At 44.5% G+C, this 16,847-nt stretch overlaps 3 protein-coding genes across 3 annotated transcripts; 1 reads left to right on the top strand and 2 right to left on the bottom strand.

The window, feature by feature from the left end:
- Positions 1-1,003: 1,003 nt before the first annotated feature.
- On the bottom strand, positions 1,004-3,411 carry arf3a (ADP-ribosylation factor 3a). Its single transcript, XM_071906764.1, has 5 exons — positions 3,387-3,411; positions 2,013-2,194; positions 1,763-1,873; positions 1,244-1,368; positions 1,004-1,165 (listed from the first exon to the last, which is right to left on the bottom strand). Exons 2-5 carry the CDS (start codon positions 2,158-2,160, stop codon positions 1,004-1,006), a joined length of 546 nt encoding a protein of 181 aa, XP_071762865.1. The 5' UTR covers positions 2,161-2,194; positions 3,387-3,411.
- Positions 3,412-6,238: 2,827 nt separating this feature from the next.
- On the bottom strand, positions 6,239-9,603 carry wnt10b (wingless-type MMTV integration site family, member 10b). The gene is made up of 4 exons (XM_071906773.1): positions 9,509-9,603; positions 8,538-8,800; positions 7,839-8,317; positions 6,239-7,703 (listed from the first exon to the last, which is right to left on the bottom strand). The coding sequence occupies exons 1-4, from the start codon at positions 9,580-9,582 to the stop codon at positions 7,203-7,205; spliced, it is 1,317 nt and encodes a 438-aa protein (XP_071762874.1). The 5' UTR covers positions 9,583-9,603; the 3' UTR covers positions 6,239-7,202.
- A 3,118-nt stretch (positions 9,604-12,721) lies between these two features.
- Positions 12,722-16,847, top strand: wnt1 (wingless-type MMTV integration site family, member 1). The gene is made up of 5 exons (XM_071906774.1): positions 12,722-12,731; positions 13,058-13,163; positions 15,465-15,718; positions 15,932-16,197; positions 16,356-16,847. Exons 1-5 carry the CDS (start codon positions 12,722-12,724, stop codon positions 16,845-16,847), a joined length of 1,128 nt encoding a protein of 375 aa, XP_071762875.1.

Genomic DNA, 16,847 nt, shown 5'->3' with positions numbered 1-16,847 from the left:
TTTTAACCCTTATTTAACCAGGCAAGTCACCTAAAAACACTTTCATCTTTTTTATTTACAGCAATGGCCTGCAGCAGTTCGACGCTCCTACAAGCCCATGAGCCAGTATTGGGATATCTCCATGCAGACTGGGTAGTAGTAATATACAGTGGTACTAGCGTTTCTTTTTTCACTGACTGCCTTGGTAGTGAATGTACATTGCAATAAAGGGAGAGAAAGCACATGATACTTTTAGAAAAAAACCAAAAAAACAATAAATAAGCATATGAATAAATAAATAAATGGTGACAAAAATACAATTTGTTCAAGACAATCCAGTATGTCAGCATGTATTGTTGAGTTTCATCATTTTTTTTTTTTATAAAATCAAAATTAACTAAGATTTTTAATAATAAAATGAAAGTTGAGCTCTGAAGTGCATAATTTGGTGTTGGTAAAACATTGGTGTGGACATGAAATGGCTTAAATGGTTTAAATCGATCTGAGCCATTATACTGTTTTTCACACAATTTGATAGTATACTATGCTAGTAGTAGTACTACTACTAGTACACTCATAACATTCTTTGTAATTTACATTAAGTTTAAAGTGTCTGAGGGAAAGTTCAGTTGCTCTGCCATCATGTCTAGATTTATCATTTCTTCTGAACAAATCTAAAAGACAGAGAGACTGCAAATAGGGGAAAATACTTAAGCCTTTACAATAACTTCATATTATTACATCCCAATATTTATGCATTCAGCTTATAGAATGTAACTCATTTAGGTCAACTTCTACACCATTGGTTTCTAAATAATTAAAAACAGTCACTGCAGATCCAACCAAATTAAAGTAATTAAAATTAAAAGTAAAGAAAGTAGGAGTTGGGGGGGGGGGAGCCATTGAGAGTCGCCCCCTGGGAGCTGCTCAGCGCTGCCTCTCCATGTAAACACAATGGATCAACTATAACCACTACCTGGAGCTGGCACCCAGGCTCTTCCCCACTCTCTCCTCATTGGACCCTTCACTTTTTGTTCTTCAGCTGATTGGCCAGCCAGTCCAGGCCCTCGTAGAGGCCGTCGCCGCTGGTGGCGCAGGTGGCCTGGATGTACCAGTTGCGGTGGCGTAGGGAGTGCAGGCCCAGCTTGTCTGTGATCTCCGCAGCGTTCATGGCGTTGGGCAGGTCCTGCATAAAACCACATGGCAGGTAAGGAAAGAGGTGCAAGAAAGTAGGGAATACAGATGAGGACAGAAAGAAGCTTACTTGTTTGTTGGCAAAGACGAGAAGAACGGCATCCCGCAGCTCGTCCTCCGCCAGCATCCTCATGAGCTCCTCCCGCGCTTCGTTTACCCGCTCACGGTCGTTACTGTCCACCACAAAGATCAGGCCTGCAGGAAGAGAGATAAACGCTCTAAAAAAAAGGTTTACAGCAGCGACTGTCGTTAGGGGTTAACCAAAACACAACCATCAGCTCTGCTGCCTGCGCCAGAATCAGAGCGGCTGTAATCACTTTCATCCCACTTTCTAACAATATGCTGACATCACATTGCTATGAACAACATATTAAAACCAAGTTTATTCATTGTCAAGGCTTTCAACATGACCAAGTTAATAATATAATAATTTGAAACAGTCTGACGCTGTATGCAAATGACCTCATCTAAAGTATTAGTCAGGTGCTCAGGGTCAGTCTGTGCTGCAGGATCTGTCACACCACCGTCCTGTTAACTCCAACATGGCCGACTACTGTATCGGCTCGGAGGATTTTTTCGTTCGCCTCACCCTGGGTGTTTTGGAAGTAATGCCTCCAGAGGGGCCGGATCTTGTCCTGGCCACCCACGTCCCACACCGTGAAGCTGATGTTCTTGTACTCCACCGTCTCCACATTGAAACCTGAATGAAGGCAAATCAATGAGGGTTACTTTATGGCTTATTTCACTGACTTACGAACAATCATAATCGTGTTTTTTACTTGGCTTTGGGAAACAGGACAAACTCAATGCTATCAATAATTAATTCTTTCCCCACGCACCGATTGTTGGGATGGTGGTGACAATCTCCCCCAGCTTTAGTTTGTAGAGGATGGTGGTTTTCCCCGCAGCATCCAGGCCCACCATGAGAATCCTCATCTCCTTCTTCCCTATCAGGCTCTTCAACAGGTTGCCAAAGATGTTTCCCATGATGACTGGCAGCTCTCACCTCACCACAATGGGACTGTTGCAGAGGGGAATCAAAAGGACAGTTGCTATAAATGGCAACCGGGCAGCCAAAACAAACAGCGAACCACACTTACAGAGCCCAAGCCACAAAAACAGCGAGACGCAGTAGCTCTTCAAAAGCGACTCTCAACATTAACACCTCATTACGGCTCGAAGCCGCCTCAGAGGAAAGCCAATAAAAGCATACTTCACACCTCGGCAGGCAGCTGACCTGACTGGAAGGCTGTTGCTTTACACTTTGACAGCTAGCAGGGAAAACCGGCTGCCATATTGGATCTCTGTTATGTGGATCAGCTTTCATGTGGTGCAGAGTAACTACCTTTTATGATGGTTAGCGCTGTTTGCTGGCTATTATCTTAAAAGTCAGTGCAGCAATCAATGCATATTATGTGGTATGAGACATAGCCTTGGCCTGTTGGTATTTATAGTTCACACAGCATACAGCACTGAGGTGACACTTTGAATTTCACTTTTCTGTAGTCTTTTTTTGGTGCTGCCCCTGTAACAGGCCAACTCTATTTTGATGTGAACTTACTCTTGCAGCGCTGTGTTCTTCTCTATTCTATTTAAGGTGCATTTGGTGTTACATTGGACCAATCCAAAATTAATTCATCAGCAAAATCAGCATGAATAGCCTATTGTGCGGCAGATGGAGCATCCTTGTTTTCTCTTCAGCCTTCACTCGTTATGATTGAATATCTCAGTGCATGTTACTAATGCTGGTTATTGATACGCATCCATACAACGAAAAAAAAAATCTACCAAATGCATATGCTACAGCTGCTAGCTAGCATGTACAGCTGCAGTGGCCACACATCCATGTACATCTGTCATAATGCAAGAGGAGATGGCAGATGGCTGATGCTGCAGGAAACAGCCTTTAGATGTCAACACGAGAACACACGCGCCGCAAAACAGGTTAAATCAATTCTTTTTTTCGAATGTTGCAACAATGTAAATGTCTTCAGAATCCAAATGAATTTCTCCGGGTCAATTTGTGTGCTGTAATCCTCTCGTGCAGTCACGACAAGCACACCGGTCGGCCTGATGTCGTCGATTAACACCCGTTCATTTATCGAGAAGTGTCCTACCGTATATGTAAGACAGCGACAATACGACGCAGAAAGCTTTTTATACCTGTATACATCTTTCGGCATTGTCACAATTTGCATCTCATTCACACTTACCCGTCAACGGTATCAGCTGGATTCAGGCAAAGGGCTGGATGATAGTCTCGCGATGAGCTACGGCTGTAACACTGTACATTCTCGCGGTAGTAAGATTGTCAAGAACACCTCTCACATTTGTTATCCCTCATGACTCATTAAAAGCCAACAGCAGTGCTAGAGGTCAGCTGGAATTTAATTTGGCGTTTCTTAACAGTGTAACATCAGTATCAAACACTGGTAGGCTCAACCTGCTTCTGTAAGGTCCGATATTGTGTTCATATGTTCATTACATGCATCTACATACTTAACACAAATATGTCTTTCTGACAAACCAGGCGTCTTAATATTATTGTAAATGTTCTGCAGTTTGTGTGCCATTACACAGCACCAAAATCCAAACCAATATGAAATGTAACAGGGAGTCTAGAGGCAAACATGCTTGAATAATTAACATAGGAATCATGTTAATGAATAAGTAACTGGCTGACTGTAATAGGATGCCAAGTGATACTTCCTGGCAGCGGCCCTCTGTGTGCCACGGATAATGAGCTGAAAGGAGGAAACAAAACTGAAACTGAATCAATGTTACACCAGGTTGCTAACCTTTTGGTGCTGATTCATTTTGTTGAATTATCAGAGTTTTCAGGTGTGGTTTTACAAAGTGACTAGGCCTATAGGATATAGGACAGAATAATTCTCTGAGCTGAGCCAGTTGAGTAAAATATGTTCATTCACATTTTCCCCTCCCTCCTCTGAAATGTAGGTGTAGGTTTCTCATCCTGCAACCATTTGAAAAACAACCCGATGTCACTGAACGACACGTGGCCCAACACAAGCCCCTCAGCCATAGGTAACGAGTTAGTGAGTCCAACATTTGTCTCCCTCTCTCTTGCGTGTCAGTCAGTGGTCCTGTGATAGATGTGTTTATCAATTCAGTGGTGAAGGCAGAGGAATAAAGAGGGGAGCAGATGTTTGCAGCTGCAGACCAGATTACGGGGTGGAGTGGATGGTGGGGGAGCCGGCCGTGTTTGTGTGCGCTGGGAGCTTGGAGAGGGTTACAGGGGGGTTACAGCGGGTAGGGGTGGCGGTAGGAGAGGTGGGGTGGGGAGTTATGACTTAAAGGAGACTTTCCTCTGAAGTGTCTGCCAGCGTGCACCCCAGCAAACACAATCACAAGTCTCGTTGGTTCTGCTAGCTGAACTAATGAGGGCCTGCGCGTTGAGGGCAGGGGCTTTGATGTTCTGGGTAGCTGGCTCCTTGTGTTTTCTCTCCCGCTCTCCTTCTCTCCCTGTCCCACATCAAAACTGAAAGGGGAGTTGAGAAGCAGATGTTTTGAGGCATGTATTTATACAGAGTACACTTTATTCACCCCCTTCTCCATCCCCCATTTGTCCTTTACATCTGCATCCCCACTGTACGGTAAGGATCTATCTCCCTATCTTTATATCCAACTAAACACACTAAATCGCCTTACTTTATACATATAATCATCCTGTCAATCAAAGCGGGGAACTTTTATCTCTCCTAACTTCCTCTCTCTGCCTCTCTCTCTTTAATTTCAGCCCAGTCTGGTTGTCATTACTCGGGGGGCAGTCAATGTGTTGCTATGCATGTGTCTGTGTCTGCAACGATGGAGGGGAGAGCGGGAAAGAAAGAGAGAGAGAGAGAGAGAGAGAGAGAGAGAGAGAGAGAGAGAGAGGGGGAGAAAGCAATCCCGGGCTGTCCACCAACCTCTCTGTCTCACACATGGGAGAAACAGTGACAGGAAATTCCCTTTCGCAGCAGCTCCAGGGTGAAATGATAAAGGAATGAAGAAATGCAAACCAGAAATCCAGTCCCTTATCATTCCATAGCAGTCTCTTTCCCGCTCTCTTTTATTCCCTCACTAAATACCAAAGCGAGAGCAGTGGATTCAGCCACTGGCACAGCCATTCCTCAGGAGTCAAGGGATATTTACCTAAGTCCATACAAACAAGATTTAATTGGCATTAAAGCCCGTGGCAGAAGAAGCTTTCCCAACAGACTGAGCATGGAGACAGTTTGGATCATCTAAGATGTATGTATCTAGGAATGCTGCTATTGTAAATCCAGGCAGGCGTTGACATTAGCATTTTGCTAAATCTGCAATGTACCTGGGAGGAGAGTGCAAATCCCTAGGAGTTCATGTGTGTATGCATGTGTGTGTTTTTGATTGTGTGGATGCGTCTATGTCTGTGTATGTCAGTGTCTTTGTATGTGAATGCGAGCATGTGTGTTTATGTGCCTGTGTTTGTGTTTGTGTATGTCTGTCTCCCAGGTAACAGGGACATGCCGTCCCAGCGGCACGTGGTTCAGCGAGTCCCTTCCTTGGCTGTGAACACTGGACAGATGATCCCCTCAGAGGCTCGCACAGCAAAGACTGGTATAATCACCCCCACTCTCTGCTCTCTTGATGCTTCCCTCCAGTAATAAAAGTCATACTTTGAGGAAACAATATCCTGCTGCCATAAAAAGTCCTCCTCTCAGCATGAAGTGGCCATAAAAAGACTCCCACCTCCCAAATATGTAGTGCGGAGAGTATACCCCCCATATGCACTTCAACACACATACACACAACTACACACACACACGCAATTCAGCGTCAGCTCAAGAGTAAAGCAGGCCCATCTCTCACTTTGACGTATACTACATGTGGGAAGAATCTTAAGAGTGCCCTTACTGATCAAATGTACTGAAGCTACAAGTGCAGGTATGATGAGAGCGAAGCCAAACTCTCACAGGAAAGTGACACACATCTATCAAGTAGAAGCATGTTTTTATCACAATATGAATTCATTAAAATCACAACCACCAGTGACTAATCTGATGAAGTATGTAAAGTACATTCCTGGTTGATTGTTAAAATGCTATGAATAAATCAAAATGAATGGACGATTGAAGGATCCCAGTGAATTTGTCTCCAAAAATTGACCCTGTATCAACTTTCTGATCTTTAGTTATTTATTGTTAAGTATAGGATTTAGGTAATTTTATACAAGTCCTGCATGTAGCCCCTGTTGCCCATGAGAAAGAATTCTAATATGCCCAAATGTGTTTGTCCTTCAATAACTAAAAAATCTTGTCTTTTATCTTGTCTTTTCCAGTCGGTAAGACCATTTGGCTAGACATAGTGATTTTGAGATTGACTCCCAGAAAGATTTTTCTCGTACTCTCTGCTGAGGCACAGGTGCAGAATATCCAGACGGTGTAAATGTCTTGGAGATCATTAGAAAAGCCTAATCAGATGTCATGGCAACATGTGTTGAGTCTTTGTTGACTCATGGCATCAGTTCACCATCCCGAGCCTCAAATGTTCCTCTCATAAACTAGACCCAACAGGCAGGCTCCAAGGCAATAATAATATTAATAATAATACATTTACAAAAATATATATACACATTAACATACACAAGTACTGTACAATGAGATGAGTCGGTACGTAGAAGTTTAAATAGAAACGCATCCCCATGTTGTTCTTTGTCTTGCAGGATAGAGAAGATGGGGTATAGAGCATTTTCATGGCTGAGAGGGCAGCGTCTAAACAGGCTGAGGCAAGACAAATGACATGAGTCACCTCTTCAATCTCTGACTTGGCATTTTGAGAATAACAACGGCTACAAAGAGAAAATAGATCCCAGATGACGGACCAAAAAAAAAAAGCAGAGGGGGGATAAACAGATTCTCTGGGAGAGTTACACAAGGAGCAAAACAAACACCCAAACTACGGGAGTGTGCATGTGTGGGAGAGTAACAGGCCTGGCTCGCCATCTTGAGTCCTGGACGGGCAAAAGCAACGGGGACTGGGAGGGCTGGGATCTACTTGCACACGTTGACCCACTCTGTGACACGACACTCCTCACACAGCACGTAGCAGCACCAGTGGAAGCGGCAATGGCAGCGCTCGCTGCGTGTCTGTTTCAGGATGTTGTGTCCGCGGCCGCAGCACAGCGAGCTGCAGCTGTCCATGCTGTGGCTGGTTTTGTTGCAGATGCGTCCCTGTGTGCCCAGAGAGTCTAGGGATGAGTCTCGCTCACAGAAGTCCGGAGACTTCTCGAAGTACACCAGCTCTCGGGACATGCTTCGGCGGCGACCTCCGTTGAGTCCCCCTGTGCCCCCACTAGCTCCGTTCCCTGTTCGGGGGTTGAAAACCCCATTGTTCTTGTTCTGGGAGTTGACGAAGACGGCTGACAGGAACTTTTCCTTGAGCAGAGAGCCCACAAGTCTGAACTCTGGGGACACATGCCAGCAGGTCTTAAACTGACAGCTGCCCGAGGTGCCATGGCATTTGCACTTCCTCTTCATGTTGTCAGTCACTATCTGTGTAGAGAAAGTAAATGATGTAAGCAAATTAGATGATGACACTGACGATGTATGCTCATGAAAAGCTGGATTGCACTCTTAAGAATACTAAGAACACAGTGGAGCAGACTGTAAGGCAAGAGGGTTACTCACCTGTCGTCCCACCCGGTTGTTATGTATCCTCATGCGAGCATGGATATCTCTTGGGGACCCCCGGGAGTCTAGCCAGTCCCTGGAGAAACGCTCCCCGAATCGGGCGTCATGACTGCAGCCCCCCCACTCCCAGGTCTCCTGCATGGAGCTCAGCTCGTCTGGTAAGGGCTTGAGCAGGGTGGCGGGGTGGCTGGAGCGCAGGTTGGCGGGCAGGTCGCCATGGTGAGCGCTTAACTCGGAGGGTAATGACCGTGTCATGCCCATGCCTACCCCGCCCTTCTGGAGGGTCTGCCCTACCCCGCCCTTCTGGAGGGTCTGCAGCTGCAGCTGTGTGAGTTTCAGCCGGATCTTGTCATCGTCCAGGCGACGCTTGGCCTCACAGCCACACCCCCGCAGCTTGCCCATGCTGCAGGCTGAGGCCACAGAGTGAGCCACACCCGCTGCCAACAGGGACAGGGAGAAGGCACTCTCCCGAAAACCTGGGAGCAGGAGATAAACATTCAGAGACTTTAGCTTGGTCGGTTACAGAGATGAAAATGATAATTACAGTGTAAGCAAAATGCGGAAAGATTTTTTTTAGGTGTTATAAATATCAACCTCAGTATGCTTAAAAGTCTCTGCCCTCATGCCTAAACCTTCTCCTCATAAGCCCCGAGTCACATTTGCCCATCATTGCCCGTCATTGCCTCAGTGTCTCACCCCTGTTGAGGATGGCGCTGTGGTGGGGCAGCTTGCCATGACCCTCCAGGGAGGAGCAGTTCCAGCGCTGGTCCCGGAGCTGGTGCTGGCACTCGTGGATGGCCACCTGGATGCCCTGCAAAGCGGAGGCCGTCACATCGGGGCTGCGCACACACATCCGCATCTGACGCTTACTGAGGCCTGCCAGCCTCAGGCATACCGAGTTAGGGGTCAGCACTGGATCTCCTGCCACCTTCAGGCCAAGGATATCATTACACAGCACCCTGCAGAGAGAGAGGGGAGGGGGGGTCATTAGAGCTGGTCAGCAGCTCATTAGTCAATTCAACAGGAGTATGTGGCAGAGGGGAGATGTTTGAGATAGTCAAGGAAATCTGCAAAGTGTAAAAAAAAATTCTTGATTTGAAAAGGACATACCATTAAAATATAATCCTCAACTCTGAGGGGATTTTCTAAAATGGTGTTTAGCAATAAAATGGTGTTTATCAAGTGCACATGTATTAACTACTGTGTGTCCACTGGTGTTGCCAAAACCAAGGAAAAATATAATTCCAAACTGTATGATCACCCAGCTGAGAAATTCCAAATAAAAGCTAGGATATGGATAAATCCATATGGCCAAATGCAGCTTATATACACAGAGAGATAATTACTATGGGATTCATATTGTAATCTTCATGGCATGTTTCAGGCTCATCACAGGCTGATAATTTAGTGAACATGATTATAACAATGATGCCAATGTTTCAATATTAAACCAATTTACCCTGGAAAATGAAAGGCAGACATGTCTAGGACTTTTTGCATTGTTTTTAATGTAAAGCAGATGGTTGTTTTACTTGTTTAAACTGACTCTGCGCAAGATTCTTGAAAATCCTCTACCCACTAACTTCTCTCAACTTGACTTGTCGAATCCGATGAAGCCAGCACCCGCATGTAACATCAACCCTCCTGGCGCTCTCAAGTGCACTTACGTTAATGCAGGTGACATAAGTGCTGCTGCCAAAATCAGGAATTGGTCCCAACGGAGTTTGTGTGATAGCTCCATTTTGATAAGAATCTTTCCCGACGTGACATTAAAACACTGGTGTTAAAATCCTGTATCCACAAAGAATTGAAGAAGAGTGGAGTATTATCGATGCGCCGCCAAACGACCGAAGAGTGAAGACAGGGAACAGAAGAGCTCGGGGGCGAGAGTAAACGGGAGGGGGGAGAGAGAGAGGGGAGGGGAGATGCCTCTACAGGCGGTTGTTTGCAAAATATTGGCCAATATGAAAAAAGGATCAACAGTTGATCATTATATTATTAGGGAATATGGCTCTTTCTCCAAGCGTAAAATGACGTCTCCAAACTTTTACGCGCAGGCACCAATTTCCCCAAACGTGCGCGTAACAGTTAACTCCCTGAAATACTGGACACTATGAACATATTTAATATGGAAATATGAATATAATTATCCTTGCCTTCTGCTGGTGGGAAGCTAGATTATATAGCATGTAACTTCATTTTCGTAGAGGGAAAATAAATAAACGTTTTTTGTAAGATGAACTGTGGAAAGTCAAAGAAGATTTTGTTCATAAAGGGGTGAGTTAGTTTAAAAGATAGATGGGGGGAGGGGAGAGTTGCTGGTTCCACTGTACGACAGGGAGGCAGCAGCAGGCAGGCGGCTCAGCCCGCAGACCCTCTAACAATACTGTTTTAGTCATCTGGTCCCCCTTCCTCCCACCTCAATCAGAGCGGCTGTTCTTTATTGTTGTGTTTGAAACAACTTCACTCTGTCTCTGGCGAGCCTTTCATTTACAGAAAATTATCTATAGGGAAAAAAAGGCAACTTTTTGATTATTTACCAAATTATGACATCTTCACAGGCTTAAACGAAATTCAGAAGGCAAATAAATTGTATAGGGATGTGATGCGTTATTTCATTACTCTGGGTCTAAATGTCAAGATATTAGTTGATTTGAGTGTTAAGACGTTTAAATCCACCTCATTATGAATGTAAACACTCCACTGATGACTACCAAACATTATCTTAATTATCTATTCAACTTCGTCCTTTGGTGAAATCTTTTGAGGCTCAGGCCTCAAAATATTTCTCAGCCAATTGAGGGTGATATGGCTGAAACAGATCGGCTCAGGACCAGTGAGAACATTGATCTTATCCAAATTCAGTATCAACAAAAAATATTCTTAGCCTACTGAATCAACAGGTCCATCTAGATAATTATCGCACAAATTCAAAATTGATTCTCGACACGCCTTATAACAAGAATAGACAATGTTGGAAGAGAAAAGGTGCATGTGGGCTACTTTCATAAAATTAAGTTAAAACCCCCCTCAAACACGGTTCACATAGTGACACCAATTCTTTATCTAATCTCCTTCCATTCCCTAAGCTGCAGCAATGAAAAGTGCATTAGCATTCTGCCTTGGCGTGTATATCTAAGTGGCTTAAAAAGTGATTTGAAGTTGATTTGTATATAAAAGGCCCCCCTTTATCCGGATTGAAGCTCTAATCTGCTCGGTGTCGCATGACTGCTCCAGGAAACCCGTTTGAGCACCTTTATAAAGCGGGAGTATAAACGTAGGATGGCTGTCATTAAAGCCCTTTTTACAAAAGCCCACTTCCTTTTACTGTCATCTGAGGAAAAAGAAAAAAAGAAGAGAGAGAGAGAGAGAGAGAGAGAGAGAGAGAGAGAGAGAGAGAGAGAGAGAGAGATTATTTAACCTACAACCGCTCAACGACGTGACTAATGTGGGATATGCAAATTAGCAGATAAATGTCACATAATGAAACATTCACCCCGAGCCAATATGAAGAACTTTGGGGACATTTACTCGTAGTCTGGGGTTAGATGGAGATGCCGCAAAGTGGCTCAAGCTGTGATTACACTACATGTGCGTCGAGGGAGGTCTGCAGGCCAGATGTTGGGAATGGTTTTTATTCTTATTCGTTCCCCTCCTTTCGTGGTTCATCATTCATCAAACTTCTGATTGGAGACCGTATTTCATCTCTCCAGCTTTCGAAAAAAAATATTTGAATAGCCAAGCAAGCAGTGCAGGCTATATGATAACTCTAGACCTGGGCTTCATCAGTTTCGTTGTGCGTGTGCGTGTGCGCGCGCGTCTCGGACTATAAAGACTGCTGGTGATATCATGTTTATTAGGCCTAACCAAAATCGCGACCATATCTTTAGAGAGACCCTCACTATATATATATATATATGTATATATATATATATATATATATATACATATATATATATAAATAGCCTTATCAAAATGCTATTAATGATTAAACTGTTGTAATAAAGAAAATATGAGAATACTGAAAGGAATTCTGGTACATGGAAAAATGCTCGAAAATGTCCTTAGTCACTGCAAACATTGTGAGACCGTATGAGTGTGTTGGAGAAAGAAGGAGGAGACGCGGTTAGGGAGTAATCCAACCACCGGGTAAAAAGGGCAGTTTTAGATGGCTCATATTCCGCTGTAACTGTACTGCACCGTGACACCAGCTCTGAAGCACCAAACCGGGCGCACCCACAGCATCTCCAGCAGCACATCACTGCTCCAGGGGGACTTTTTCTCTGCAGGACTGGCTGTGGAAGCGCGCGGCCAGTGGGAAAATACTTTTAACCGCACACATTTACAAGGGAATCGATTCTTTGATTATCTTGAGATTCCACAAGTAATATGCGCAACACTGTGGATTGCCCTGTTTTTTTTTCCCTCCCTCTCTCTCTCTCTCTCTCTCTCTCTCTCTCTCTCTCTCTCTCTCTCTTCCTTTCTCCTTTCTGTCCGGTTGTGTTTTCTTTATTCGTTGTGCGCCCTATGAAGAGCATTAACTATCCCTCCTTCCAATCCTATTGAAAAGGGTCCGAAAAAAACAGAGGGAGATGAGAGCAGCAAATCCCTTTTTTATTCCCCTCGTAGCGCTCAATAAGAGAAGAATGTGTTGCCTATCAGTCACCGAGGGGATCAAGTCTTCGGGACTGTCCCACGCGTTCAATGCGCTGTGCAGAGCATCACTGAGAGAGGCAGAGTGAAGAGGACTACAGCAGCAGTAGCATCCTGCCTGGACACTTCACATCATTTAGCAACCTGTCTCCCCTCAAGATTCATTTTAGTCAATTAGGGCTGCTCGGCTCGGCTGCTTCTCTCACCTTTCAAGTCCTCTCACTGGAATGTGGTGTGGTGAGTATCTACACCTTGCAGCGTGGTAATTTGATGATAATTCATCAGATCATAAGGATAAAATATATTTTCACAAACTACCTGCTGTAGGACACTGTGATATAGAATAACACGTAGTGCCATAATTTGACTATTCTCTTGTTTTTTGGGGGGTCTTTATTTATTTTGTGGTTAGGTTTATTTTTATTTGTTGTAACTTACAAGTGTGTATTGGGATATTGAGTAGAATGGCCGTCAAAGACATTTGGCTTGCATTACAGCAGCATCCAGTACAAAATATCAAATTTGAAGTTTGACTTTTTTTTCTCTTCATGTTTTAATTGAAGACACAATGAGGAGCCTGGCGCTACTTTTAGGGGTGAAAGCCGCGTGCATCCTGCTGGTCTCCTCGCTCTCAGGCACCGGGGCCGTCAACAACAGCGGCCGGTGGTGGTGAGTTCACTTAATATGTCACGTATTCATTCAATTATCAAAACTCCAATTTAACACTGGTTTGCTGTTAAATGGGCTGAAAGATCCTGTGCTACCATATGAACAATATTATTGGGCTACCACACTCCATGTTCCATGCTCGAAATAATGTGTTATTTTTGGCACCATTCTCAATTTCTGCTCAGAAAAAAAACAAACAGCGACCGCAGGCCATTAAGGCATGTGGGATTGTAGACGTCGTTTCCAAATTACTGCGTGTGAGCTCAGCTATGGGCTATTTAGCATTTTCGATTTAATTAATTGTATTTTCTCTGAAATTACTGATTATTAAATAAAAAATTTTTTTTGCAGTAGGCAATGATAACAATTTTACTTTTTTTGAACTCGCGGTAGAGCCCAAATTTACTCTCTCTCGCTCTCTCTCTCTCTCTCTCTCTCTCTCTGCCTCCCTGTCATTTGGACAGTGTGGTTTGAACACGAGACAACATTTTTCAGTCCAATGTGGGATAAATTAAATATGGATTTATTTCATGGCTGAGAGGAATCCCATACCAGGTCGTATCCAGAGTCGAATTCATGTAATATACTGAACATTCCACTGTCTATAGAATAAGCTCTATTTTAAAACTGCCTTCACGTGCCAATATTTTGTTATAAACTATAAAACCAAAAACATTAAAATGATGTGCTCAGGATTTTCTTACTTCTGCATTAGTGGGCGCTGTGTAATTAGTGGGCACAATGACTCGATTCCATAACGAAAGTTTTTGTCATTTGTTGCGATGTGATTTGATGAATCGATTTTGCACAGAATGTCACTGCGATCTTCGGTGTTCAAAACGTCAGCTGAAGTGAGGCTATGCCAAGAAAACAATGGGAAAAAGACACCGCAAAAGAGAGAATTGGAATGAAGAAAACATCCAAAGACGAGATTATTATTAATGTTCCCAAAGCCTCCACCACACAACTGTCTGGGTCTCTCACAGGCCAAGACTCGCCCGTTTCTCCGGCTAATGGTTAGCAGGAGACACACGACCATTTAAATAGCCTACATGTGAATCAAAACACTTTTGACACGGAAATCTCACAGATTGTCAGCAGATAAAGTGGATCTATCTATCTATAGTATTTGCAAACAACATAGTGTTCTCTTGGTGATGTGAGACAAACACATGGTGCATTGAAGCACTCAACCTAAAATGTTTTGAAGCATGACCACCAAATAAATTGTGTGAGTGTTTTGAAAACCTTTTCAGGGATTCAACATTTTTTATCTATAAAATTGGAGAACCACAAGTGTCACACTCTGCTCACATGAATATCCCATGGATACTGTTACAAACCCTTATACCAGAATAATTTTATGATGATGAGTGCCAAGCCATAACCTAACTGGGGATTACACCCACAAACTGACACTCAAACTGCAATGCTGAGTTTGTTAAATTATTGATATAGGAAGAATTAATCAACATGTTTATTCATTCATGTAATTATTTGCTACTCATGGTTTGAAGCTTTTTTGATAGGAAGCATTTTACATCCATGGCATGTAGCTGATGCTCTGTCTTGCTCAGGGAAACTTTGACAGGACGGACACACATGTAGGCTGTTGCTGAGATCAAACCTGTGATGTTCTGGTTATGTCATGGTCTCTCTAACCACTAAGCCACTCTGCCGCCCCAGGATGGTGGTCAGCCCATCCTTTTTAAACATTTGGTTTGTCACGTGGCACAGCGAAGATGAACATGAAAGTGAGGGGAGTGATGTTAACAACACGGCCAGAGAGAGACGCAAACACATGAAGATGCAGTGTAGGTTTTCCAGGTTTCCTAAAAAAGTGTTCTAGTGACCTCATTATCATATCTTCATATTTTTATCCTGATGCGAGGGCATGACAGATATTGCATACTTTGCAAAAGAAAATGTTTGCATATTCTAATAATGAAATGTGACAGGAATCAATTAAAAATGAGAAGGGTAATTTATGGGGGGCAAGTGGTGTTCAAAGTAATTCACTCTTTGCAACAGTACCCATAGGTGTAAGTAAACCGGTTTTATGTTACATCTGCTAAGCCTGAAACTTGCATTGTGACTTAGCGCCTCACTGTCTCCTCATGTTCTTGGAACAGCCTATGTCACTGTTTATTATTATAGTACCCAATGAAAACTGTAATTTTAAATGCTCAACACTTATGACATGCCAAGACACATCAGTTTTAAAGAGGGTCACAGAAAGAGCTACATGTATAAACTGCCAGCTCCCTGACTCTGATTTCCCCTGTCCTTGTGTTGTGCCAGGGGCATTGTCAATGTGGCCTCCTCTTCCAACCTCCTCACCAATTCCAAGAACGTGCAGTTGGTCCTGGACCCGAGCCTGGCCCTACTGAGTCGTCGCCAGCGCCGGCTGATTCGGCAGAATCCTGGCATCTTACATGCCATCGCCGCTGGGCTGCACACTGCCATAAAGGAGTGCAAGTGGCAGTTCCGCAACCGCCGCTGGAACTGCCCGACCACCCACAGCCCAGCAGTATTTGGCAAAATTGTCAACCGTGGTGAGCTTCTCTTGTCTTTCTCACCAGGCAACGATTGGACAATTTTGGGCAGGATGTCATGGAATCTCTTGTATGCATTTGAAAGGCCTTGTCTTTAAATATTTTACAATTTTGAATAGGTTATGGTCATTCAGGGCAAAAAAAAAAGTGGCATATCCAGCTCCACAAAGCTGGATCAGGTTCTAAAGGGAATTTTTGATGTTGTTTCTTCAGGTTGCCGAGAGACAGCGTTTGTATTTGCCATTACGAGTGCAGGGGTGACCCATGCAGTGGCTCGCTCCTGTTCAGAGGGGGCCATAGAGTCCTGCACCTGTGACTACCGCCGCCGGGGACCTGGAGGGCCAGACTGGCACTGGGGGGGCTGCAGTGACAATGTGGACTTTGGCCGGATGTTCAGCCGCGAGTTTGTGGACTCCAGCGAGAGGGGCCGGGATCTGCGCTACCTCACCAACCTGCACAACAACGAGGCAGGGAGAATGGTAAGGAATTGTACCTAAAAAGGCATCATGATTCTCTGCCGTAGTTTGAGATTTTGTCTCAGAGATTCCTCTATGCTTCACACTTATTCATGATTATTCATATTTCACCTTGTGTCAGTCAGCATTTCATCAATAGCCCTTGGTCCTCCTCTCTCCAGACAGTGTCGTCAGAGATGCGTCAGGAGTGTAAGTGTCATGGCATGTCAGGCTCCTGCACCGTGCGCACCTGTTGGATGCGCCTGCCCAGCTTCCGCGCAGTGGGGGACTTCCTGAAGGACCGCTTTGACGGGGCATCCAGAGTCGTTTATGCTAACAAGGGCAGCAACCGCGCCTCTCACCGGGCCGACCCCCGCCATCTGGAACCTGAAAACCCAGCTCACAAACCCCCCTCCGCCAGGGACCTGGTCTACTTTGAGAAATCACCAAACTTCTGCTCCTACAATGGCAAAACTGGCACTTTGGGAACGTCTGGAAGAACCTGCAACAGCTCTTCTCCAGCCCTGGACGGATGTGAGCTGCTGTGCTGTGGGCGTGGGTTCAAGACCCGGACTGAGAGGGTGACTGAACGGTGCCACTGCACATTCCACTGGTGCTGTCATGTCAGCTGCCTGAACTGCACCAGTACACAAACGTTACACCAGTGTCTATGA

Source organism: Centroberyx gerrardi, chromosome 14 (assembly GCF_048128805.1).
Source record: "Centroberyx gerrardi isolate f3 chromosome 14, fCenGer3.hap1.cur.20231027, whole genome shotgun sequence".
NCBI lineage: Eukaryota > Metazoa > Chordata > Actinopteri > Beryciformes > Berycidae > Centroberyx > Centroberyx gerrardi.
This window is presented reverse-complemented; position numbering and strand designations above follow the sequence as displayed.

Bases quoted from the DNA above. Each gene is read 5' to 3' on its own strand.
- wnt10b (XM_071906773.1), bottom strand. From the start codon at position 9,582: ATGGAGCTATCACACAAACTCCGTTGGGACCAATTCCTGATTTTGGCA. The intron at 8,801-9,508 runs GTAAGTGCACTT...CTCTCTCTGCAG, and splicing joins CTTATGTCACCTGCATTAAC to GGTGCTGTGTAATGATATCC. The intron at 7,704-7,838 runs GTGAGTAACCCT...TTCTCTACACAG, and splicing joins ACAACCGGGTGGGACGACAG to ATAGTGACTGACAACATGAA.
- arf3a (XM_071906764.1), bottom strand. From the start codon at position 2,160: ATGGGAAACATCTTTGGCAACCTGTTGAAGAGCCTGATAGGGAAGAAG. The intron at 1,874-2,012 runs GTGCGTGGGGAA...GCCTTCATTCAG, and splicing joins CACCACCATCCCAACAATCG to GTTTCAATGTGGAGACGGTG. The intron at 1,166-1,243 runs GTAAGCTTCTTT...GGTTTTATGCAG, and splicing joins TCGTCTTTGCCAACAAACAA to GACCTGCCCAACGCCATGAA.
- wnt1 (XM_071906774.1), top strand. The intron at 13,164-15,464 runs GTGAGTTCACTT...GTGTTGTGCCAG, and splicing joins AACAACAGCGGCCGGTGGTG to GGGCATTGTCAATGTGGCCT. The intron at 16,198-16,355 runs GTAAGGAATTGT...TCCTCTCTCCAG, and splicing joins ACAACGAGGCAGGGAGAATG to ACAGTGTCGTCAGAGATGCG.